Source organism: Ciconia boyciana, chromosome 28 (assembly GCF_034638445.1).
Source record: "Ciconia boyciana chromosome 28, ASM3463844v1, whole genome shotgun sequence".
NCBI classification, from domain to species: Eukaryota; Metazoa; Chordata; class Aves; order Ciconiiformes; family Ciconiidae; genus Ciconia; species Ciconia boyciana.
Window position 1 is genome coordinate 1,355,137 of NC_132961.1, and position 17,710 is coordinate 1,372,846.

The 17,710-nt window shown below is 67.4% G+C and overlaps 1 protein-coding gene across 1 annotated transcript in view; it reads right to left on the bottom strand.

Annotated features, from left to right (window-relative positions):
- Positions 1–17,710, bottom strand: part of PRR12 (proline rich 12) — a 40,056-nt gene that overhangs the window by 5,023 nt on the left and 17,323 nt on the right. Inside the window, 11 exon segments of the mRNA XM_072847672.1 lie at positions 357–454; positions 531–656; positions 2,339–2,443; positions 2,556–2,680; positions 5,220–5,353; positions 7,029–7,075; positions 7,078–7,141; positions 9,482–9,804; positions 11,426–11,957; positions 14,306–15,385; positions 15,505–17,708. Coding sequence (XP_072703773.1) covers positions 357–454; positions 531–656; positions 2,339–2,443; positions 2,556–2,680; positions 5,220–5,353; positions 7,029–7,075; positions 7,078–7,141; positions 9,482–9,804; positions 11,426–11,957; positions 14,306–15,385; positions 15,505–17,708 — 4,838 coding nt within the window.

The following is a 17,710-nucleotide window of genomic DNA, read 5'->3' on the forward strand; positions in this document are numbered from 1 at the left end:
CCCCATAGTGACTCCCCAAGCCCCACTGCAGCCTGCTCCCAGCCCCACAGTAGCCCCCCCGGCCCCATAGCAAGCCCCCCAGCCCCACAGCAGCCCCCCAGCCCCATAGTGACTCCCCAAGCCCCACTGCAGCCTGCTCCCAGCCTCGCAGTAGCCCCCCAGCCCCATAGCAAGCCCCCCATCCCCACAGCAGCCCCCCCAGCCCCATAGTGACCCCCAAGCCCCACTGCAGCCTGCTCCCAGCCTCGCAGTAGCCCCCCCAGCCCCCCAGCAATCCCTCCCCAGCCCCCCCGCACCCCTCCCCAGCCCCATAGCACCCCTCCCAGCCCCACAGCGAGCCCCTTCCCCAGCCCCACCTGCAAGGAGGGGTTGAGCGTCACCCGCTTGAGGACCTTCTTCTTGTGGTCGTTGAGGATCCCGTCGATCTTGCGCATGGGGGGCAGGTAGAGCTCATCTGGGGGGGCGAGGGGCTGCGTTAGGGGGCGCGGGGGGTCCCGGGGGGGGGTCCCGCGGTGGGGAGGGGGCTTCACCGTTGGTGTCCTCGAGCGCCTGGATCATGTCGGGGTCGAGGGCGGTGCTGACCAGCATCTCCACGTAGCTGCGGTACATCTCCTTCATGGCCCGGGTGTTCAGCACCCGCCCCGGCGGCGCCCGCTCTGCGGGTGGCAGCGCCCCTTTAAGGTGGAGCCACGCCCTCCCTCAGAAAACCACGCCCCTTCCTTTTTCCCAACCGGGAGCCCCGCCCAGAAAAGGGACCCCGCCCCTTGGCAAGGCGGAGCATCACCCGAAGGGAGTCCGTCGGAAGGAGCGGGGCCCCTTTAAATTGGGAGCCACGCCCACAAGAGAAGCCCCGCCTCTTTAACCAGGAGCCCCGCCCAGAAGAAGAGCCCCACCCCTTGTTATAGGGAGCGTCGCCCAATGAGATGCTAGCTCCTGCCTTAACAAGGAGGTGGGTCCTTTTAAATAGGAGCCCCGCCCACAATGGAAGCTCCACCCCCTTTCGGTAGAGCCCCGCCCACAAGGAGAGCCCCGCCCTTTGCACATGGAGCATCAGCCAATGGAACGCCTATGCCTGCCTTTAAAGAGTCTGGCCCCTTTAAGTAGAGGCCCCGCCCACAAGGAAAGCCCCACCCACATAACACCACGCCCCCTTAAGAGATCCGCCCACAACACAGACCCCACCCCTTCCCATAGCGGCCACGCCCCCTTTAAGGAGGCGCGCTGCCTCTTTAAACAGGAGCCCCGCCCACGAAAGAAGCCCCACCCCTTTTCCGTTTAAGCCCCGCCCACTGACACAACCCCGCCCTTTTTAAACGGGAGCCCCACGGCTGCTGGAGCCCCACGCGCAGGGAGCATCGCCCCTTTAAGAACCCCGCACCCCAAAACCCCCGGTTCCCCCCAAAACACGACCCAGCGCCCCCCCCAGCACCCCCAAATCCTCAGGGACCCCCAAACCCCCCCCAAAGGAACCTCCAGCTCCCCCGATTCCCCCTCGCCCCTCCCCAACACCCCGGGCCCCCCAACAACACCTCCAAAAGCCCTGCCCCCCCCCCCCCATTCCCCCCAACAATGCCCCAAGGACCCCCCAAAATCCCCAGCCCCCAAATCCTCAAGCCCCCCCAAAATCCCCAGGACCCCCAAAATCTCCCAGCCCCCCAAATCCTCAGGACCCCCAAAATCCCCAGCCCCCAAATCCCCCAGCCCCCCAATCCTCAGGACCTGCCCAAAATCCCCAGCCCCCCAAATCCTCAAGACCCCCAAAATCCCCAGCCCCCAAATCCCCCAGCCCCCCAATCCCTCAGGACCCCCAAAATCCCCAGCCCCCAAATCCTCAAGACCCCCAAATCCCCAGCCCCCAACCCTCAAGACCTGCCCAAAATCCCCAGCCCCCAAATCCTCAAGACCCCCAAAATCCCCAGCCCCCAAAATCTCCCAGCCCCCCAACCCTCAGGACCCCCAAAATCCCCAGCCCCCAAATCTCCCAGCCCCCAACCCTCAGGACCCCCAAAATCCCCAGCCCCCAAATCCCCCAGCCCCCAAATCCTCAAGACCCCCAAATCCCCAGCCCCCCCAAAATCCCCAGCCCCCCAAAATCCCCAGCCCCCCAAATCCTCAGGACCCCCCAAAATCCCCAGCCCCCCAAATCCCCCAGCCCCCAATCCTCAGGACCCCCAAAATCCCCAGCCCCCAAATCCCCAGCCCCCAAATCCTCAAGACCCCCAAATCCCCAAACCCCCCAAAATCCCCAGCCCCCTCCCCCAATTCCCCCTCCTGCCCCCAAACACCCCGAGGGACCCCCAGCGCCCCCCCCCCAAATATTGGGGTGCCCCCAACTCACCCTCCTCGCTTTGGGGGTCGGGGCTGGACTCGGACTCCGACGACGTCGCCGCCTCCTTGAGCCATTTTTTCCTCTTTTTGGGGCGGCTCCGCTTGACTTTGGGGGCTTGGGTTTGGGTTTGGGGGCCGGGGTACCTGGGGGGCCACGGCCGGCGCGGGGGCCGGGGTTTCGGGTTTCTCCGTTTTGGGGGTTTTTCAGGCTTGGGGGTTTCTCCGGCCTGGGGGTTTCTCGGGTCGAGGGGTTTTTCGGGCGTTCGGGTTTGGGGGTTTTTCGGGGGCTCCGGTTTTTCTATTTTGGGGGGCCGGGGCTTTGGGGCCGCTGGCTTTGGGTTGGCTCTGCCTCCTGGGGGGAGAAAGAGGGGGTCAGGGGTGGGGACCCCTCGGATTATGGGGGTAATGGGGATTCCCCTCCCCCAGGACCCCCAAAAAGCCCTGAAGCATGGGGGTATCGGGGACTCCCCCCCAGGAACCCCCAACTGCCCCCCCAGAGCGGGGGCAATGGGGACACCCCCAAATGTCCCCCAGGTCCTTGGGGACAATGGGGACCCCCAAGCCCCCCGAGGCCATGGGGACAATGGGGACCCCCAAAATGTCCCCCAGGTCCTTGGGGACAATGGGGACCCCCACGTCCCCCCATGTCCCTGTGTCCCCCCGCACCCCCAACGTCCCCAATGTCCCCAACGTCCCCAACGTCCCCGATGTCCCCAACGTCCCTGATGTCCCCGGTGTCCCCGATGTCCCCAATGTCCCCACCTGACGGCGGCGAGGGGCCGGTGCCAGGGCTTGCGGGAGCAGACCCGCACGTAGCCCCGTGTCCCCCCACGTCCCCCCATGTCCCCAACGTCCCCAACGTCCCCGATGTCCCCAACGTCCCTGATGTCCCCGGTGTCCCCGATGTCCCCAATGTCCCCACCTGACGGCGGCGAGGGGCCGGTGCCAGGCTTGCGGGAGCAGACCCGCACGTAGCCCCGTGTCCCCCACGTCCCCCATGTCCCCAACGTCCCCAACGTCCCCGATGTCCCCAACGTCCCTGATGTCCCCGGTGTCCCCGATGTCCCCAATGTCCCCACCTGACGGCGGCGAGGGGCCGGTGCCAGGGCTTGCGGGAGCAGACCCGCACGTAGCCCCGTGTCCCCCCACGCCCCCCCATGTCCCCAACGTCCCCAATGTCCCCGATGTCCCCAACGTCCCCGATGTCCCCGATGTCCCCAGTGTCCCCAATGTCCCCACCTGACGGCGGCGAGGGGCCGGTGCCAGGGCTTGCGGGAGCAGACCCGCACGTAGCCCCGTGTCCCCCACGTCCCCCATGTCCCCAACGTCCCCAACGTCCCCGATGTCCCCAACGTCCCTGATGTCCCCGATGTCCCCAACGTCCCCAATGTCCCCACCTGACGGCGGCGAGGGGCCGGTGCCAGGGCTTGCGGGAGCAGACCCGCACGTAGCCCCGTGTCCCCCCACGTCCCCCCATGTCCCCAACGTCCCCAACGTCCCCGATGTCCCCAACGTCCCTGATGTCCCCGGTGTCCCCGATGTCCCCAATGTCCCCACCTGACGGCGGCGAGGGGCCGGTGCCAGGGCTTGCGGGAGCAGACCCGAACGTAGCCCCGTGTCCCCCACGTCCCCCATGTCCCCAACGTCCCCAACGTCCCCGATGTCCCCAACGTCCCTGATGTCCCCGGTGTCCCCGATGTCCCCAATGTCCCCACCTGACGGCGGCGAGGGGCCGGTGCCAGGGCTTGCGGGAGCAGACCCGCACGTAGCCCCGTGTCCCCCACGTCCCCCATGTCCCCAACGTCCCCAACGTCCCCGATGTCCCCAACGTCCCTGATGCCCCCAACGTCCCCAATGTCCCCGGTGTCCCCAATGTCCCCACCTGACGGCGGCGAGGGGCCGGTGCCAGGGCTTGCGGGAGCAGACCCGCACGTAGCCCCCTGTCCCCCCACGTCCCCCCATGTCCCCAACGTCCCCAACGTCCCCGATGTCCCCAACGTCCCTGATGTCCCCGGTGTCCCCGATGTCCCCAATGTCCCCACCTGACGGCGGCGGGGGGCCGGTGCCAGGGCCTGCGGGAGCAGACCCGCACGTAGCCCCGTGTCCCCCCACGTCCCCCATGTCCCCAACGTCCCCAACGTCCCCGATGTCCCCAACGTCCCTGATGTCCCCGGTGTCCCCGATGTCCCCAATGTCCCCACCTGACGGCGGCGAGGGGCCGGTGCCAGGGCTTGCGGGAGCAGACCCGCACGTAGCCCCGTGTCCCCCCACGTCCCCCCATGTCCCCAACGTCCCCTACGTCCCCGATGTCCCCAACGTCCCTGATGTCCCCGGTGTCCCCGATGTCCCCAATGTCCCCACCTGACGGCGGCGAGGGGCCGGTGCCAGGGCTTGCGGGAGCAGACCCGCACGTAGCCCCGTGTCCCCCCACGTCCCCCCATGTCCCCAACGTCCCCAACGTCCCCGATGTCCCCAACGTCCCTGATGTCCCCAGCGTCCCCAACGTCCCCAGTGTCCCCAACGTCCCTGATGCCCCCAATGTCCCCGATGTCCCCGGTGTCCCCAATGTCCCCACCTGACGGCGGCGAGGGGCCGGTGCCAGGGCTTGCGGGAGCAGACCCGCACGTAGCCCCGTGTCCCCCACGTCCCCCATGTCCCCAACGTCCCCAACGTCCCCGATGTCCCCAACGTCCCTGATGTCCCCGGTGTCCCCGATGTCCCCAATGTCCCCACCTGACGGCGGCGAGGGGCCGGTGCCAGGGCTTGCGGGAGCAGACCCGCACGTAGCCCCGTGTCCCCCACGTCCCCCATGTCCCCAACGTCCCCAACGTCCCCGATGTCCCCAACGTCCCTGATGTCCCCGGTGTCCCCGGTGTCCCCAACGTCCCCACCTGACGGCGGCGAGGGGCCGGTGCCAGGGCTTGCGGGAGCAGACCCGCACGTAGTCCTTCTTGTTGACGTTCTCCAGGAACTTGACGTACAGGCGCTGGTACCGGTTCTTGGCGTCCCCAAAATACCCCAGGTACTGGGGGGGGGGGCACGGGGGGGTCAGGGGGACCCCAATACCCCCGGCCCCCCCCCCTCCCCAAGGGCCACCCCGACTCCTCTGGGACCCCCCCGACCCCAAAAACCTCCCAGATGACCCCCCCGGGACTCCCCAACCCCAAATTACCCCAGACCCCCCCAGGGACCCCCCAACCCTAAATTACCCCACGACCCCCCCCAGAACCCCCAACCCCAAATACCCCCGGGAGCCCCCAGACCCCAGGGACCCCCTGCATCCCAAATACCCCAGGACCCCCCCCAGTGACCCCCCTCTAAACCCCAAACACCCCTGGGACCCCCAGGGACCCCCCAACCCCAAATACCCCAGGACCCCCCCACGGGCCCCCCAGACCCCAAATACCCCGGGACCCCCAGGGACCCCAAACACCCCTGGGAACCCCCCAGGGACCCCCCGTACCCCAAATATCCCTGGGACCCCCAGGGACCCCCCAGACTCCAAACACCCCTGGGACCCCCCAGACACCCCCCGCACCCCAAATACCCCCCCCCCAGGGCCCCCCAACCCTAAATTACCCCACGACCCCCCCGGAACCCCCAACCCCAAATACCCCCAGGGACCCCCCAGACCCCAAACACCCCAGGACCCCTCAGGGACCCCCAATCTCCTGGAGGGTCCCATTGGGGGGGGGGGCACCTCCATTTCTCATGGGGGGTGTCTCTGTTTGGGGGGGGGGCTTTTCCTCTTTTTGGGGGGTCCCCATTTCCGGGGGTCGTCACTTCAGGGGGTCCCCATTTCGGGGGGGTCCCCATTTCTGGGGGGGGGTGTCCTTATTTCCAGGAGCAGTCCCAGTTTTTGGGGGTGGGGGGTTCCCCATTTTGGGGGGTCCCAGTTTTGGGGAAGGGGTCCCAGTTTGGGGGGTCCCCATGTTGGCAGGGGGGTCCCCATTTTGGGGGGGGTCCCCACGTTTTGGGGGATTCTCAGTTTTGAGGGGCAGCCTCCCCTTTTCACGGGGTTTCCCCATTTTGGGGGGTCCCCAGTTTTGGGGGGGGTCCTCGGTTTTGGGGGCTGGGAAGATTTTGGGGGGTCTCAGGTCTTGGGGAGTGTCCCAGGGTTTGGGGGGATCCCAGGATTTGGGGGGGGGTCTCAGGTTTGGGGGTTCCCAGGATTTGGGGGGGTGTCTCAGGTTTTGGGGGGCTTCAATATTTTGGGGAGATCTCAGGTTTGGGGGGTCCCAGGTTTTGGGGGGATCCCAGGTTTTTGGGGGGGATCCCAGGTTTTGGGGGGATCCCAGGTTTTGGGGGGGTCTCAGGTTTTTTTGGGGGTCTCAGGTTTTTGGGGGGGTCTCAGGTTTTGGGGGGATCCCAGGTTTTGGGGGGTCTCAGGTTTTGGGGGGGTCCCAGGATTTGGGGGGTCTCAGGTTTTGGGGGGATCCCAGGTTTTTGGGGGGGGGTCTCAGGTTTTTGGGGGGGTCTCAGGATTTGGGGGGATCCCAGGATTTGGGGGGTGTCTCAGGTTTTGGGGGGTCCCATTTGGGGGATCCCAGGTTTGGGGTATCCCAGGTTTTGGGGGGTATCCCAGGTTTTGGGGGATCCCAGGATTTGGGGGTCTCAGTCTCAGGGGGGGGGTTCCCAGAATTTGGGGGGTATCCCAGGTTTTGGGGGGGGGGTCTCAGGATTTGGGGGGCCCCACTCACGTTGCTGGTGGCGCAGAACTGCCGCTGCCCGTCCTTGATCTCGGGGTGAACTTCTGGAGCAGAGCCTTCTGCACCCGCCAGATCGGGGGCTCCCGGCCCGTCTGCAACGCCAGCTGCCAAGGGGGGTCACGGGGGGGCACGGGGGAGGGGGGCTGCACCCCAAAACCTGCCCCCACCCCCCACGGTCGTGTGTGCCCCCCCAGACCCCGTAACCCTGCCCTGATACCCCCGGCGCCCCCGGCCCCCCAAAGCTGCTCCGCGCCCCCCCCCCCCGTGTCCCCCCAAACCCGGCCTCGCCCCGCAGCCCTCCGGCCCCCCAGTGCCTCCCAGTAAGCACCAGTAACTCCACTGGTGCCTCCCGATAGCTTGCAGTTCCTTTCCCAGTGTCTCCCAGTCCTTCCTCTTGATTTCCAGTGCCTCCCAGTGCCTCCCAGTGCCCCCCAGTCCCTCCCAGTGCCTCCTCCTGGCTCCCAGTGCCTCTTCCTGGCTCCCAGTGCCCCCCAGTCCCTCTCCCAGTCCTCCCAGTCCCCTTCTCACTGCCTCTTCCTGACTTCCAGTTTCTCCCAGTCCCTCTCCCAGTGCCTCCCAGTGCCTCTTCCTGGCTCCCAGTCCCTCCCAGTCCCTCTCACAGTGCCTCCCAGTAGCTCTTCCTGCCCCCCAGTCCCTCCCAGTGCCTCCCAGTCCCTCCCAGTGCCCACCTTGAGGGCCTGGATGTCCTCCACGGGGACGACGAACTCGTCCCTCTCACAGACGTTCTCCCACCCCTCTCCCAGTCCTCCCAGTGCCCCCCAGTCCCTCTCCCAGTGCCTCCCAGTCCCCTTCTCACTGCCTCTTCCTGACTCCCAGTCTCTCCCAGTCCCTCCCAGTGCCTCCCAGTGCCTCTTCCTGGCTCCCAGTGCCTCCCAGTCCCTCTCCCAGTGCCTCCCAGTAGCTCTTCCTGGCTCCCAGTGCCCCCCAGTCCCTCTCCCAGTCCCCCCAGTCCCCTTCTCACTGCCTCTTCCTGACTCCCAGTCTCTCCCAGTCCCTCCCAGTGCCTCCCAGTCCCTCTCCCAGTGCCTCCCAGTAGCTCTTCCTGGCTCCCAGTGCCTCTTCCTGGCTCCCAGTGCCCCCCAGTCCCTCTCCCAGTGCCTCCCAGTCCCCTTCTCACTGCCTCTTCCTGACTCCCAGTGCCTCCCAGTGCCTCTTCCTGGCTCCCAGTGCCTCCCAGTCCCTCTCCCAGTCCTCCCAGTCCCCTCTCACTGCCTCTTCCTGACTCCCAGTCTCTCCCAGTCCCTCCCAGTGCCTCCCAGTGCCTCTCCCAGTGCCTCCCAGTGCCTCTTCCTGGCTCCCAGTGCCTCCCAGTCCCTCTCCCAGTGCCTCCCAGTAGCTCTTCTTGACTCCCAGTGCCTCCCAGTGCCTCTTCCTGGCTCCCAGTGCCTCCCAGTCCCTCTCCCAGTGCCTCCCAGTGCCTCTTCCTGGCTCCCAGTCCCTCCCAGTCCCTCTCCCAGTGCCTCCCAGTAGCTCTTCTTGACTCCCAGTGCCTCCCAGTGCCTCTTCCTGGCTCCCAGTGCTCCCAGTCCCTCTCCCAGTCCTCCCAGTCCCCTTCTCACTGCCTCTTCCTGACTTCCAGTTTCTCCCAGTCCCTCTCCCAGTGCCTCCCAGTGCCTCTTCCTGGCTCCCAGTCCCTCTCGCAGTGCCTCCCAGTAGCTCTTCCTGCCCCCCCGTCCCTCCCAGTCCCTCCCAGTCCCTCCCAGTGCCCACCTTGAGGGCCTGGATGTCCTCCACAGGGACGACGAACTCGTCCCTCTCACAGACGTTCTCCCACCCCTCTCCCAGTCCTCCCAGTGCCCCCCAGTCCCTCTCCCAGTGCCTCCCAGTCCCCTTCTCACTGCCTCTTCCTGACTCCCAGTCTCTCCCAGTCCCTCCCAGTGCCTCCCAGTCCCTCTCCCAGTGCCTCCCAGTAGCTCCTCCTGACTCCCAGTGCCTCCCAGTGCCTCTTCCTGGCTCCCAGTGCCCCCCAGTCCCTCTCCCAGTGCCTCCCAGTCCCCTTCTCACTGCCTCTTCCTGACTCCCAGTCTCTCCCAGTCTCTCCCAGTGCCTCCCAGTGCCTCTTCCTGGCTCCCAGTGCCTCCCAGTCCCTCTCCCAGTGACTCCCAGTGCCTCTTCCTGTCTCCCAGTGCTCCCAGTCCCTCTCCCAGTCCTCCCAGTCCCCTCTCACTGCCTCTTCCTGCCCCCCACTCCCAGTCTCTCCCAGTGCCTCCCAGTGCCTCTTCCTGGCTCCCAGTGCCTCCCAGTCCCTCTCCCAGTGCCTCCCAGTGCCTCTTCCTGGCTCCCAGTGCCTCCCAGTCCCTCCCAGTGCCTCCCAGTAGCTCTTCTTGACTCCCAGTGCCTCCCAGTCCCCTCTCACTGCCTCTTCCTGACTCCCAGTCCCTCCCAGTCCCCCCCAGTCCCTCCCAGTCCCTCCCAGTGCCCACCTTGAGGGCCTGGATGTCCTCCACGCGGACGACGAACTCGTCCCTCTCGCGGAAGATGCCCTCCCCGCCGCTCTCGGCCTCGTCCTCGTCGGTGTCCCCGCAGACGGCCGCCGTCTCCTGCTTCTTGGCCAGGTGAAGCGGCCGCGAGTCCTCGGGCTCCTCCCGCTCGGGGGACGCGGGGGCCACCGGCTCGGGGGGGGCTTTGGCCACCGGAGGGGACACCGGGGCCACCGGCGCCACCGAAACCACCGGGGCGGGGGGGTCGGGCTGGGAGCTCTCCGAGGGCACCGGGCTCGGTGGCTTCTCCTCCGGCGGGGGGACGTCTGGAGGGGGACACGGGGGGGGGTCAGGGACGGCCCCGGGGGCATGGGGGTGGGGGTCGGGGGGAGGGGTGTGCTCCTTGGGGTCCCTTCCCCAGGGGTTTGGGGGGTCCCAGGGGGTCTCTATGGGTCCCAGGAGGGTCCCAGGGGCACCCAGCCCCCCCCGGGGGGGTCCCAGGGGCACCCAGCCCCCCCTGGGGGGGTCCCAGGGGGTCTCTATGGGTCCCAGGGGGGTCCCAGGGGGTCTCTATGGGTCCCAGGGGCACCCAGCCCCCCCCCGGGGGGGGCCCAGGGGGGTCCCAGGGAGTCTCTATGGGTCCCAGGGGGGTCCCAGGGGGTCCCAGGGGCACCCAGCCCCCCCCCAGGGGGGTCCCAAGGGGTCTCTATGGGGCCCAGGGAAGTCCCAGGGGGTCTCTATGGGTCCCAGGAGGGTCCCAGGGGCACCCAGCCCCCCCCCAGGGGGGTCCCAGGGGGTCTCTATGGGTCCCAGGGGGGTCCCAGGGGGTCTCTATGGGTCCCAGGTGCTCCCGGGGGTCCCAGGGGTCTCTATGGGTCCCAGGGGTCCCGGGAGGTCTCTATGGGTCCCAGGAGGGTCCCAGGTGATCTCTATGGGTCCCAGGGGCTCCCGGGAGGTCTCTATGGGTCCCGGGCGGTCTCTATGGGTCCTGGGAGGTCTCTATGGGTCCCAGGAGATCTCTATGGGTCCCAGGGGCTCCCGGGAGGTCTCTATGGGTCCCAGGAAATCTCTATGGGTCCCAGGGGCTCCCGGGAGGTCTCTATGGGTCCCGGGAGGTCTCTATGGGTCCCAGGGGCTCCCAAGAGATCTCTATGGGTCCCAGGTGCTCACGGGAGGTCTGTATGGGTCCCAGGAAATCTCTATGGGTCCCAGGGGCTCCCGGGAGGTCTCTATGGGTCCTGGGAGGTCTCTATGGGTCCCAGGAGATCTCTATGGGTCCCAGGGGCTCGTGGGAGGTCTCTATGGGTCCCGGGAGGTCTCTATGGGTCCCAGGGGCTCCCAAGAGATCTCTATGGGTCCCAGGGGCTCCCGGGAGGTCTCTATGGGTCCCAGGAAATCTCTATGGGTCCCAGGGGCTCCCGGGAGGTCTCTATGGGTCCTGGGAGGTCTCTATGGGTCCCAGGAGATCTCTATGGGTCCCAGGTGCTCCCGGGAGGTTTCTATGGGTCCCGGGAGGTCTCTATGGGTCCCAGGAGATCTCTATGGGTCCCAGGGGCTCCCGGGAGGTCTCTATGGGTCCCGGGCGGTCTCTATGGGTCCCAGGGGCTCCCAAGAGATCTCTATGGGTCCCAGGGGCTCCCGGGAGGTCTCTATGGGTCCCGGGCGGTCTCTATGGGTCCCAGGGGCTCCCAAGAGATCTCTATGGGTCCCAGGGGCTCCCGGGAGGTCTCTATGGGTCCCGGGCGGTCTCTATGGGTCCCAGGGGCTCCCAAGAGATCTCTATGGGTCCCAGGGGCTCCCGGGAGGTCTCTATGGGTCCCGGGCGGTCTCTATGGGTCCCAGGGCCTCCCAGGTCTCCCCAGTCCCCGGGACGATCCCTTCGGGTGCCGGAAGCGCAAGGGAAAGGGAGGTGGGGTGGGGTGGGGTGGGGGGGGGGAGAGCACCCACCGGCGGGGTCGGGGTCCTTGCGGTCGGCGGGGTCGTAGAGGGCGGAGATGGCGGAGGAGATGCTCTTCTGCAGGTCCTGGTTCTTGCTGACGGAGTCTTCCTCGTCGGAGGAGAACGAAGGCAACGTCTCCAGGTTGCGCTTCAGCTCCTCGTCCAGTCGCTTGCAAGGGCTGGGGCAAGCCATCACCAACCCCTCGCCCTCCGTCCCCTCCAGCCCCCCGGCTAAAATCGGGGGGCCGACGGCAAAGGGGGCGGCGGGGGGAACCCGGGGGGTCTTGGAGGGGCTGGTGGCGGCGGGGGGCAAGGCCTGGCGCTTGCCGGATTTGAGGAAATCGAGGAAGGAAGCCATGAAACCCGACTTCATCTCCGGCTGCTTCTCCTCCACCTCCTTGATCTTCTGCTTGATGCGCTCCCGCGTCTGGCTGCTGTCCAGGGGGGGCTCGGCCCCCGGCGGGGGGGCGCCCGGCCCGGGGGGACCCCCCCCCTCCGGCGGCAGCGGGCCCTCCCCCGCCTTCGGCACCGCCAGCTTGATCTGGGGAGGGGGGGGGAGGGCATTAGGGGACCCCCCTGGGATGGCCCAGTGGCCCCAGGGACCCCCAGTGTCTCCCAGGGCCCCCATTATCTCCCAGTGCCCCCCCATTATCTCCCAGTGCCCCCCAGTGTCTCCCAGTGCCCCAATTATCTCCCAGTGCCCCCCCATTATCTCCCAGTGCCTCCGTTGTCTCCCAGTGCCCTCAGGGAGCTTCCAGTGCCCCCCATTATCTCCCAGTGCCCCCATTACCTCCCAGTGCCCCCAGGAGCTCCCAGTGCCCCCCATTATCTCCCAGTGCCCCCAGTGTCTCCCAGTGCCCCCCATTATCTCCCAGTGCCTCCGTTGTCTCCCAGTGCCCTCAGGGAGCTTCCAGTGCCCCCCATTATCTCCCAGTGCCCCCCCATTATCTCCCAGTGCCCCCCAGGAGCTCCCAGTGCCCCCCCATTATCTCCCAGTGCCCCCCAGGAGCTCCCAGTGCCCCCAAATTATCTCCCAGTGCCCCCAGTGTCTCCCAGTGCCCCCATTATCTCTCAGTGCCCCCCATTATCTCCCAGTGCCCCCAGTATCTCCATTATCTCCCAGTGCCCCCCAGTGTCTCCCAGTGCCCCCATTATCTCTCAGTGCCCCCCATTATCTCCCAGTGCCTCCGTTGTCTCCCAGTGCCCTCAGGGAGCTTCCAGTGCCCCCCATTATCTCCCAGTGCCCCCAGGAGCTCCCAGTGCCTCCATTATCTCCCAGTGCCCCTCAAGAGCTCCCAGTGCCCCCCAGTGTCTCCCAGTGCCCCCATTATCTCCCAGTGCCCCCCATTATCTCCCAGTGCTCCCCAGTGTCTCCCAGTGCTTCCTCTGGGAACTCTCAGTGCCCCCCAGGAGCTCCCAGTGCCCCCCATTATCTCCCAGTGCCCCCATTATCTCCCAGTGCCCCCCAGGAGCTCCCAGTGCCTCCATTATCTCCCAGTGCCCCTCAAGAGCTCCCAGTGCTCCCCCATTATCTCCCAGTGCTCCCCATTATCTCCCAGTGCCCCCCACGAAGCTCCTAGCACCCCAGTAACCCCTCGTAGCACACCCCACCCCCCAGAGCCCCCAGTACTTACCAGTGCCCCCAGGACATTCCAGTGCCCCCAGTTCCTCCCAGTTCCCCCAATGGCCCAAACTGGAAACAAGCCCCAAATAAACCCAAATATCCCCCCCCCCAATGGCCGCATCCCACGACCCCGCAGCATCCCCCAGCACCCCAAAACCCCCCTAAATCACCCCAAATCCTCACCTTGAGGGGCTCCAAGCCACGGCCCTCGACCCCATCCCCAACCCCGGGGCTTTTGGGGGGCAAGAGGCCACGACAACCCCCCCCAAAAGCCCAAACACCCCTGTTCCCCCAACTGCTGCATCTCAAGACGCCCCAACATCCCCAGCACCCCAAAACCCCCAAAAATCCTCACCTTGAGGGTCTCCAAGCCATCGCTACGTCCAACCTTGGGGCTTTTTGGGGCCATCACAGAGCAGGAGACCACAGGGAGCCCCCCAAAACGCCCAAACACCCACCGTTCCCCCAACCTCCACCTCCAAAGACCCCACAACATCCCCCAGCACCCCAAAAACCCCCAAAAATCCTCACCTTGAAGGGCTTGAACGGTCTCCAAGCCATCGCTACGTCCAACCTTGGAGCTTTTTGGGGCCATCACAGAGCAAAAGACCACGGGGAGCCCCCAAAACGCCCAAACACCCCTGTTCCCACAACCTCCGCCTCCAAAGACCCAACAGCATCCCCCAGCACCCCAAAACCCCCCCAAACCCCAAAAATCCTCACCTTGAGGGTCTCCAAGCCATCGCTACGTCCAACCTTGGAGCTTTTTGGGGCCATCACAGAGCAAAAGACCACGGGGAGCCCCCCAAAACGCCCAAACACCCCCTGTTCCCCCAACCTCTGCATCTCAAGACGCCCCAACATCCCCCAGCACCCCAAAACCCCCAAAAATCCTCACCTTGAGGGTCTCCAAGCCATCGCTACGTCCAACCTTGGGGCTTTTGGGGCCATCACAGAGCAAAAGACCACGGGGAGCCCCCCAAAACGCCCAAACACCCCCCGTTCCCCCAACCTCCGCCTCCAAAGACCCCGCAGCATCCCCCAGCACCCCAAAACCCCCCCAAACCCCCAAAAATCCTCACCTTGAAGGGCTTGCAGGGTCTTCAAGCCATTGCCATCTCCAACTTTGGGGATTTTGGGGGCCACTGGGAGGCAACGGACCACGGGGAGCCCCCCAAAAAGCCCAAACACCCCTGTTCCCCAACCTCCGCCTCCAAAGACCCCGCAGCATCCCCCAGCACCCCAAAACCCCCCCGAATCCTCACCTTGAGGGGCTTGAGGGGCTCGAGGCCGTTGCCGTCGGCCCCCTCCTCGCCGCCCTTCTTGCCCCGTCCCCGTCCTCGTCCCCGGGGCTTCTTGGGACCGTCGGGGGCCAGGAGACCGGGGGGTTCGGCCAAGGGTCGGATGCGGGGTCGTCCCCGGGGTCGGGGGGGTCCCTCGCGTTTGGGTTTGGTGGGTTTGCGGCCTCGTTTCTTGGGTCCGGGATGGGGTCCGGGGTGGGGGCAGAAGTCGATGTCCCCCATGGGGCTGAGGCTGGGCCGGGCTCGGCAACTGGAGATGAGGTCGGGCAAGAGATCGGGTAGCCGGCGGCTGTTGAGGCGGATGTCGGCGGGGACGTCGGCTTTGTCCTCGTCGTCCTCGAACTCGTACTCCTGGGCGTAGGTTTTTTTGGGGGGCGGGAAGGGGTCCCGCTTGCGGAGGAGGTGGAAGGAAGAGGTCTTGAGCAGCTTCTTGGGTTTGGAAGAGCAGAAAAGGGGGGCGGCCAGGGGGGGTTTGGTCCCCTCGCCCGTGCTCTGGATCAGCCCCAAGGGTTCGGCGTTGACGGTGGAGGGCAGCTCGTGTTTGGGGGGCTCCAACCCCAAGGGGGGGGCTTCGCCGGCCGCCCCCTCGGCGGGGCAGAAGGCGGGGTAGCTCTGCCCCATGTCGTAAGGGGGAGCCTTCAACCCCTCGGGACGGGCTTCCAGCCCCCCGGTTCCTTCCTCTTCCTCTTCCTCGGTGGTCTTGGGGAAGTCTTCGGGGGGGGGCCCGAACATGTCCTCCATGCCGGGGAAGAAGCCGCGGTCCTCGTCCTGCAGCAGGGCGTCGGGGAAGCAGATGGAGGTCAGGGGGACGAAGCGGCCCTTGCCCCCCGCCGGGCTCCCCCCTTCGGCAAACTGGTCCTTGGCTTCCAGCGGGGCGGGGGCCACCGACGGACCCCCCTCGGGGTCCAGGAGGTGACCGGGGGGTCCTTGGACCCCCCCGGCTTGTCCCAAGTGAGGCTCCAACCCTAAGGGGGGCTCCAAAAAGTCTTGGATCTCTTGGGGGCCGGTAAGACCTCCATGGGTTCGGGGGCAGCGGCGGGGGGCCTGGGGTCCAGCCCCTGCGAGCGGACGTGGGCTTGATGCAGGTGGGCTTCCAAGAGCAACTGGGGCGAGGGGCGGCCGGGGGGCCGGGGGGCCGGAGGAGCCGGGGGGCGGCGGGGGCGGCGGGGGGGCGGCATCCGCTGCTGCTCCAGGAGGTGGACGTCCAGGGGGGGTCTGCCCTTGGCGCGGGGGTGCAGCTGGCTCTGGGTGTGGGTCAGGACGGAGGGAAGGAGGGACCCCCCCGGCACGGGCACGGCCACCGGTACCACCGGTACCGGCCCCAGTTCGGGGGGGGGGTCCAGCAGGAGCCCGTGGGGCTCCAGGGGGGGTCCCTCGGCTACCAACCGCCCGTGCTCGGGGGTCTTGGGCAAGTAAGCGTGGGGCTGCCCCAGCTCCTTGCCGCCGGCCAAGTGCTCGGCCGGCTTCTTCAGCTCCTGCCCGTAAGAGTCGAGCTGGGGGGGCTGGTGGCCGTAATGGACCACCGAGGTGGCCGCCAGCCCCTCGCCCCCGCCGCCGGCCCCCCCGCCGGCCCCCCGATATTCCTTGCCGCGCTCCGGTTTTTTCTTTTCCTTCAACAAAGCCAATTCCAGCGCCGCCGGCCCTTCCAAGTTGGAATTGGGCCGGATCACGCTCTGCAGCTGGTACCTCTCCTCCGCCTTCCCCAGCCCCCCGTAGCCCCCCAAACCTTTGCCTGCCCCCCCCCGCTCCTCGCAGGCCCCCAGCCCCTCGGCCGGCCCGCGGGGGGGGCTGGGGGCTTGCAGGAGATGCTGGATGAGGAAATCCTCGTCCTCGCTGCGTTCGGCCGCCAGCAGCTCCGCGTCGCCTTTCCCCCCTTTGCCGAAAGCGGGGGGGCGTTCCAACCCCCCCGGACCCCCCCCGTAACCCGGCGCCATGAAAGAGGGGGATAACACCGAGCCCAGGTATTTTTGGGACTGTCCCGGCGACGCCCCGCTCTGGGGACGGGCGGCCGGCGGGGACTGGAGGGGGCGGATGATGGGCGAGGGGCTGGAGCCCCCCAAGCCGGCGTAGGGCAAGGGGGCCGGCATGGCGGGCGAGTGGCCGGTGCTGTAGCTGAGGGAGGGGCTGGCGGTGGGCAAACCCTGGGAGGGGGCCGGGGGGCCGTACGCCGCCGCCTGCCCCCCCTCGGGCTGCACCCCGTACGGCAGCGCCTGGAGCTGCTCGGGGGAATAGGTCTGGCCCTGGCTGACGCAGGGCTGCAGCCCCTGCCCGCCCTGGCCCCCCGGCCCCCCGCCTTGCCCCCCGGCCGGGTAACTGGGGGCTTTGCCCCCCAGCTCCCCCCCCTGCCCGCCGCTGAAGCCCCCGGCGGGCTGCCCGCCGGCCCCCAGGCTTTGCGGAGCCGGGGGGTTGGCGCCGTAGCCGGCAGCCGGCCCCATGGCCAGCAAATTTTGGGGTTGGCCCGGAGAATAGGCGGGGGACTGGCTGGCGATGACGGAGCTGGGTTTGGGGGTGCTGGGGGTGTAGCTGCTTTGGCACTTGGGGGTGGCGGTGGAGCGAGGGGTCTGCCGCGACGCCGAGTAACTCTTGGATTTGGTGCCGCCGTTGCTGGCGCCGCCGCCGGTCGCTCCGCCGCCGCCGCCTCCGCCGCCGCCGCCGCCGGTGCCGGAATACGCCGGAGATTGAATGATGGGTCGGTAACTTTGCGTCGGTTCCGGTCGGGGTGCCGGCGCGTTTTTGGGGGGTTGTTGAGATCCCTCGGAGCTGGCGGGGGATTGTTCGCCCAAGGGGCTGCAGGAAAGGGCGGCGCGGTGCGGCATTTGCTGGTAGGTACCGCCGCAGCTCAGGTAGTGCTGGAGGCTGTGGGCCGCCGGCGGTAGCTGCGGTTGGGCGCCCGCCGGCCGCTGGTAGTGCTTGATGACGCTGTCCTGTCGCGGCACGGCCCGGTCGCCGCCGCCGCCGCCGAAAACCGAAGCGTTGTAAAGTTGAGCCGGTTGTTCCGCCGGAGCGGCTAAAGGAGCCGAAAGCAGATTAAACTGAGAAGAACTGGGCGGTCCGCGATACGCCGAGCCTTGCGCCGGTAAACCGGACCCCAACACGGCGCTGCCGAGACGTTCGAAACCCAAAGACGACGGAACGCTGGGTTGGGTGGGTTTGATGTGGAGCAGGGGGTCGTGGGGGGAGAGGAGCCCGTTGGAGCCGGGGCTGAAGGCGGCCTCGGGCAAGCTGAGCGGCGAGCTGACCGGGAAGCTGCGGCCGCTGAAGGAGGCCGGGTGCTGGTAGGCGCTGAGAGCCGAGGAGGAGGGGAAGGTGCCCGAACCCGGCAGGGCTCCCGAGATGAACAGTTCGGCCGGTGCCGGCGTGTGCATGGCT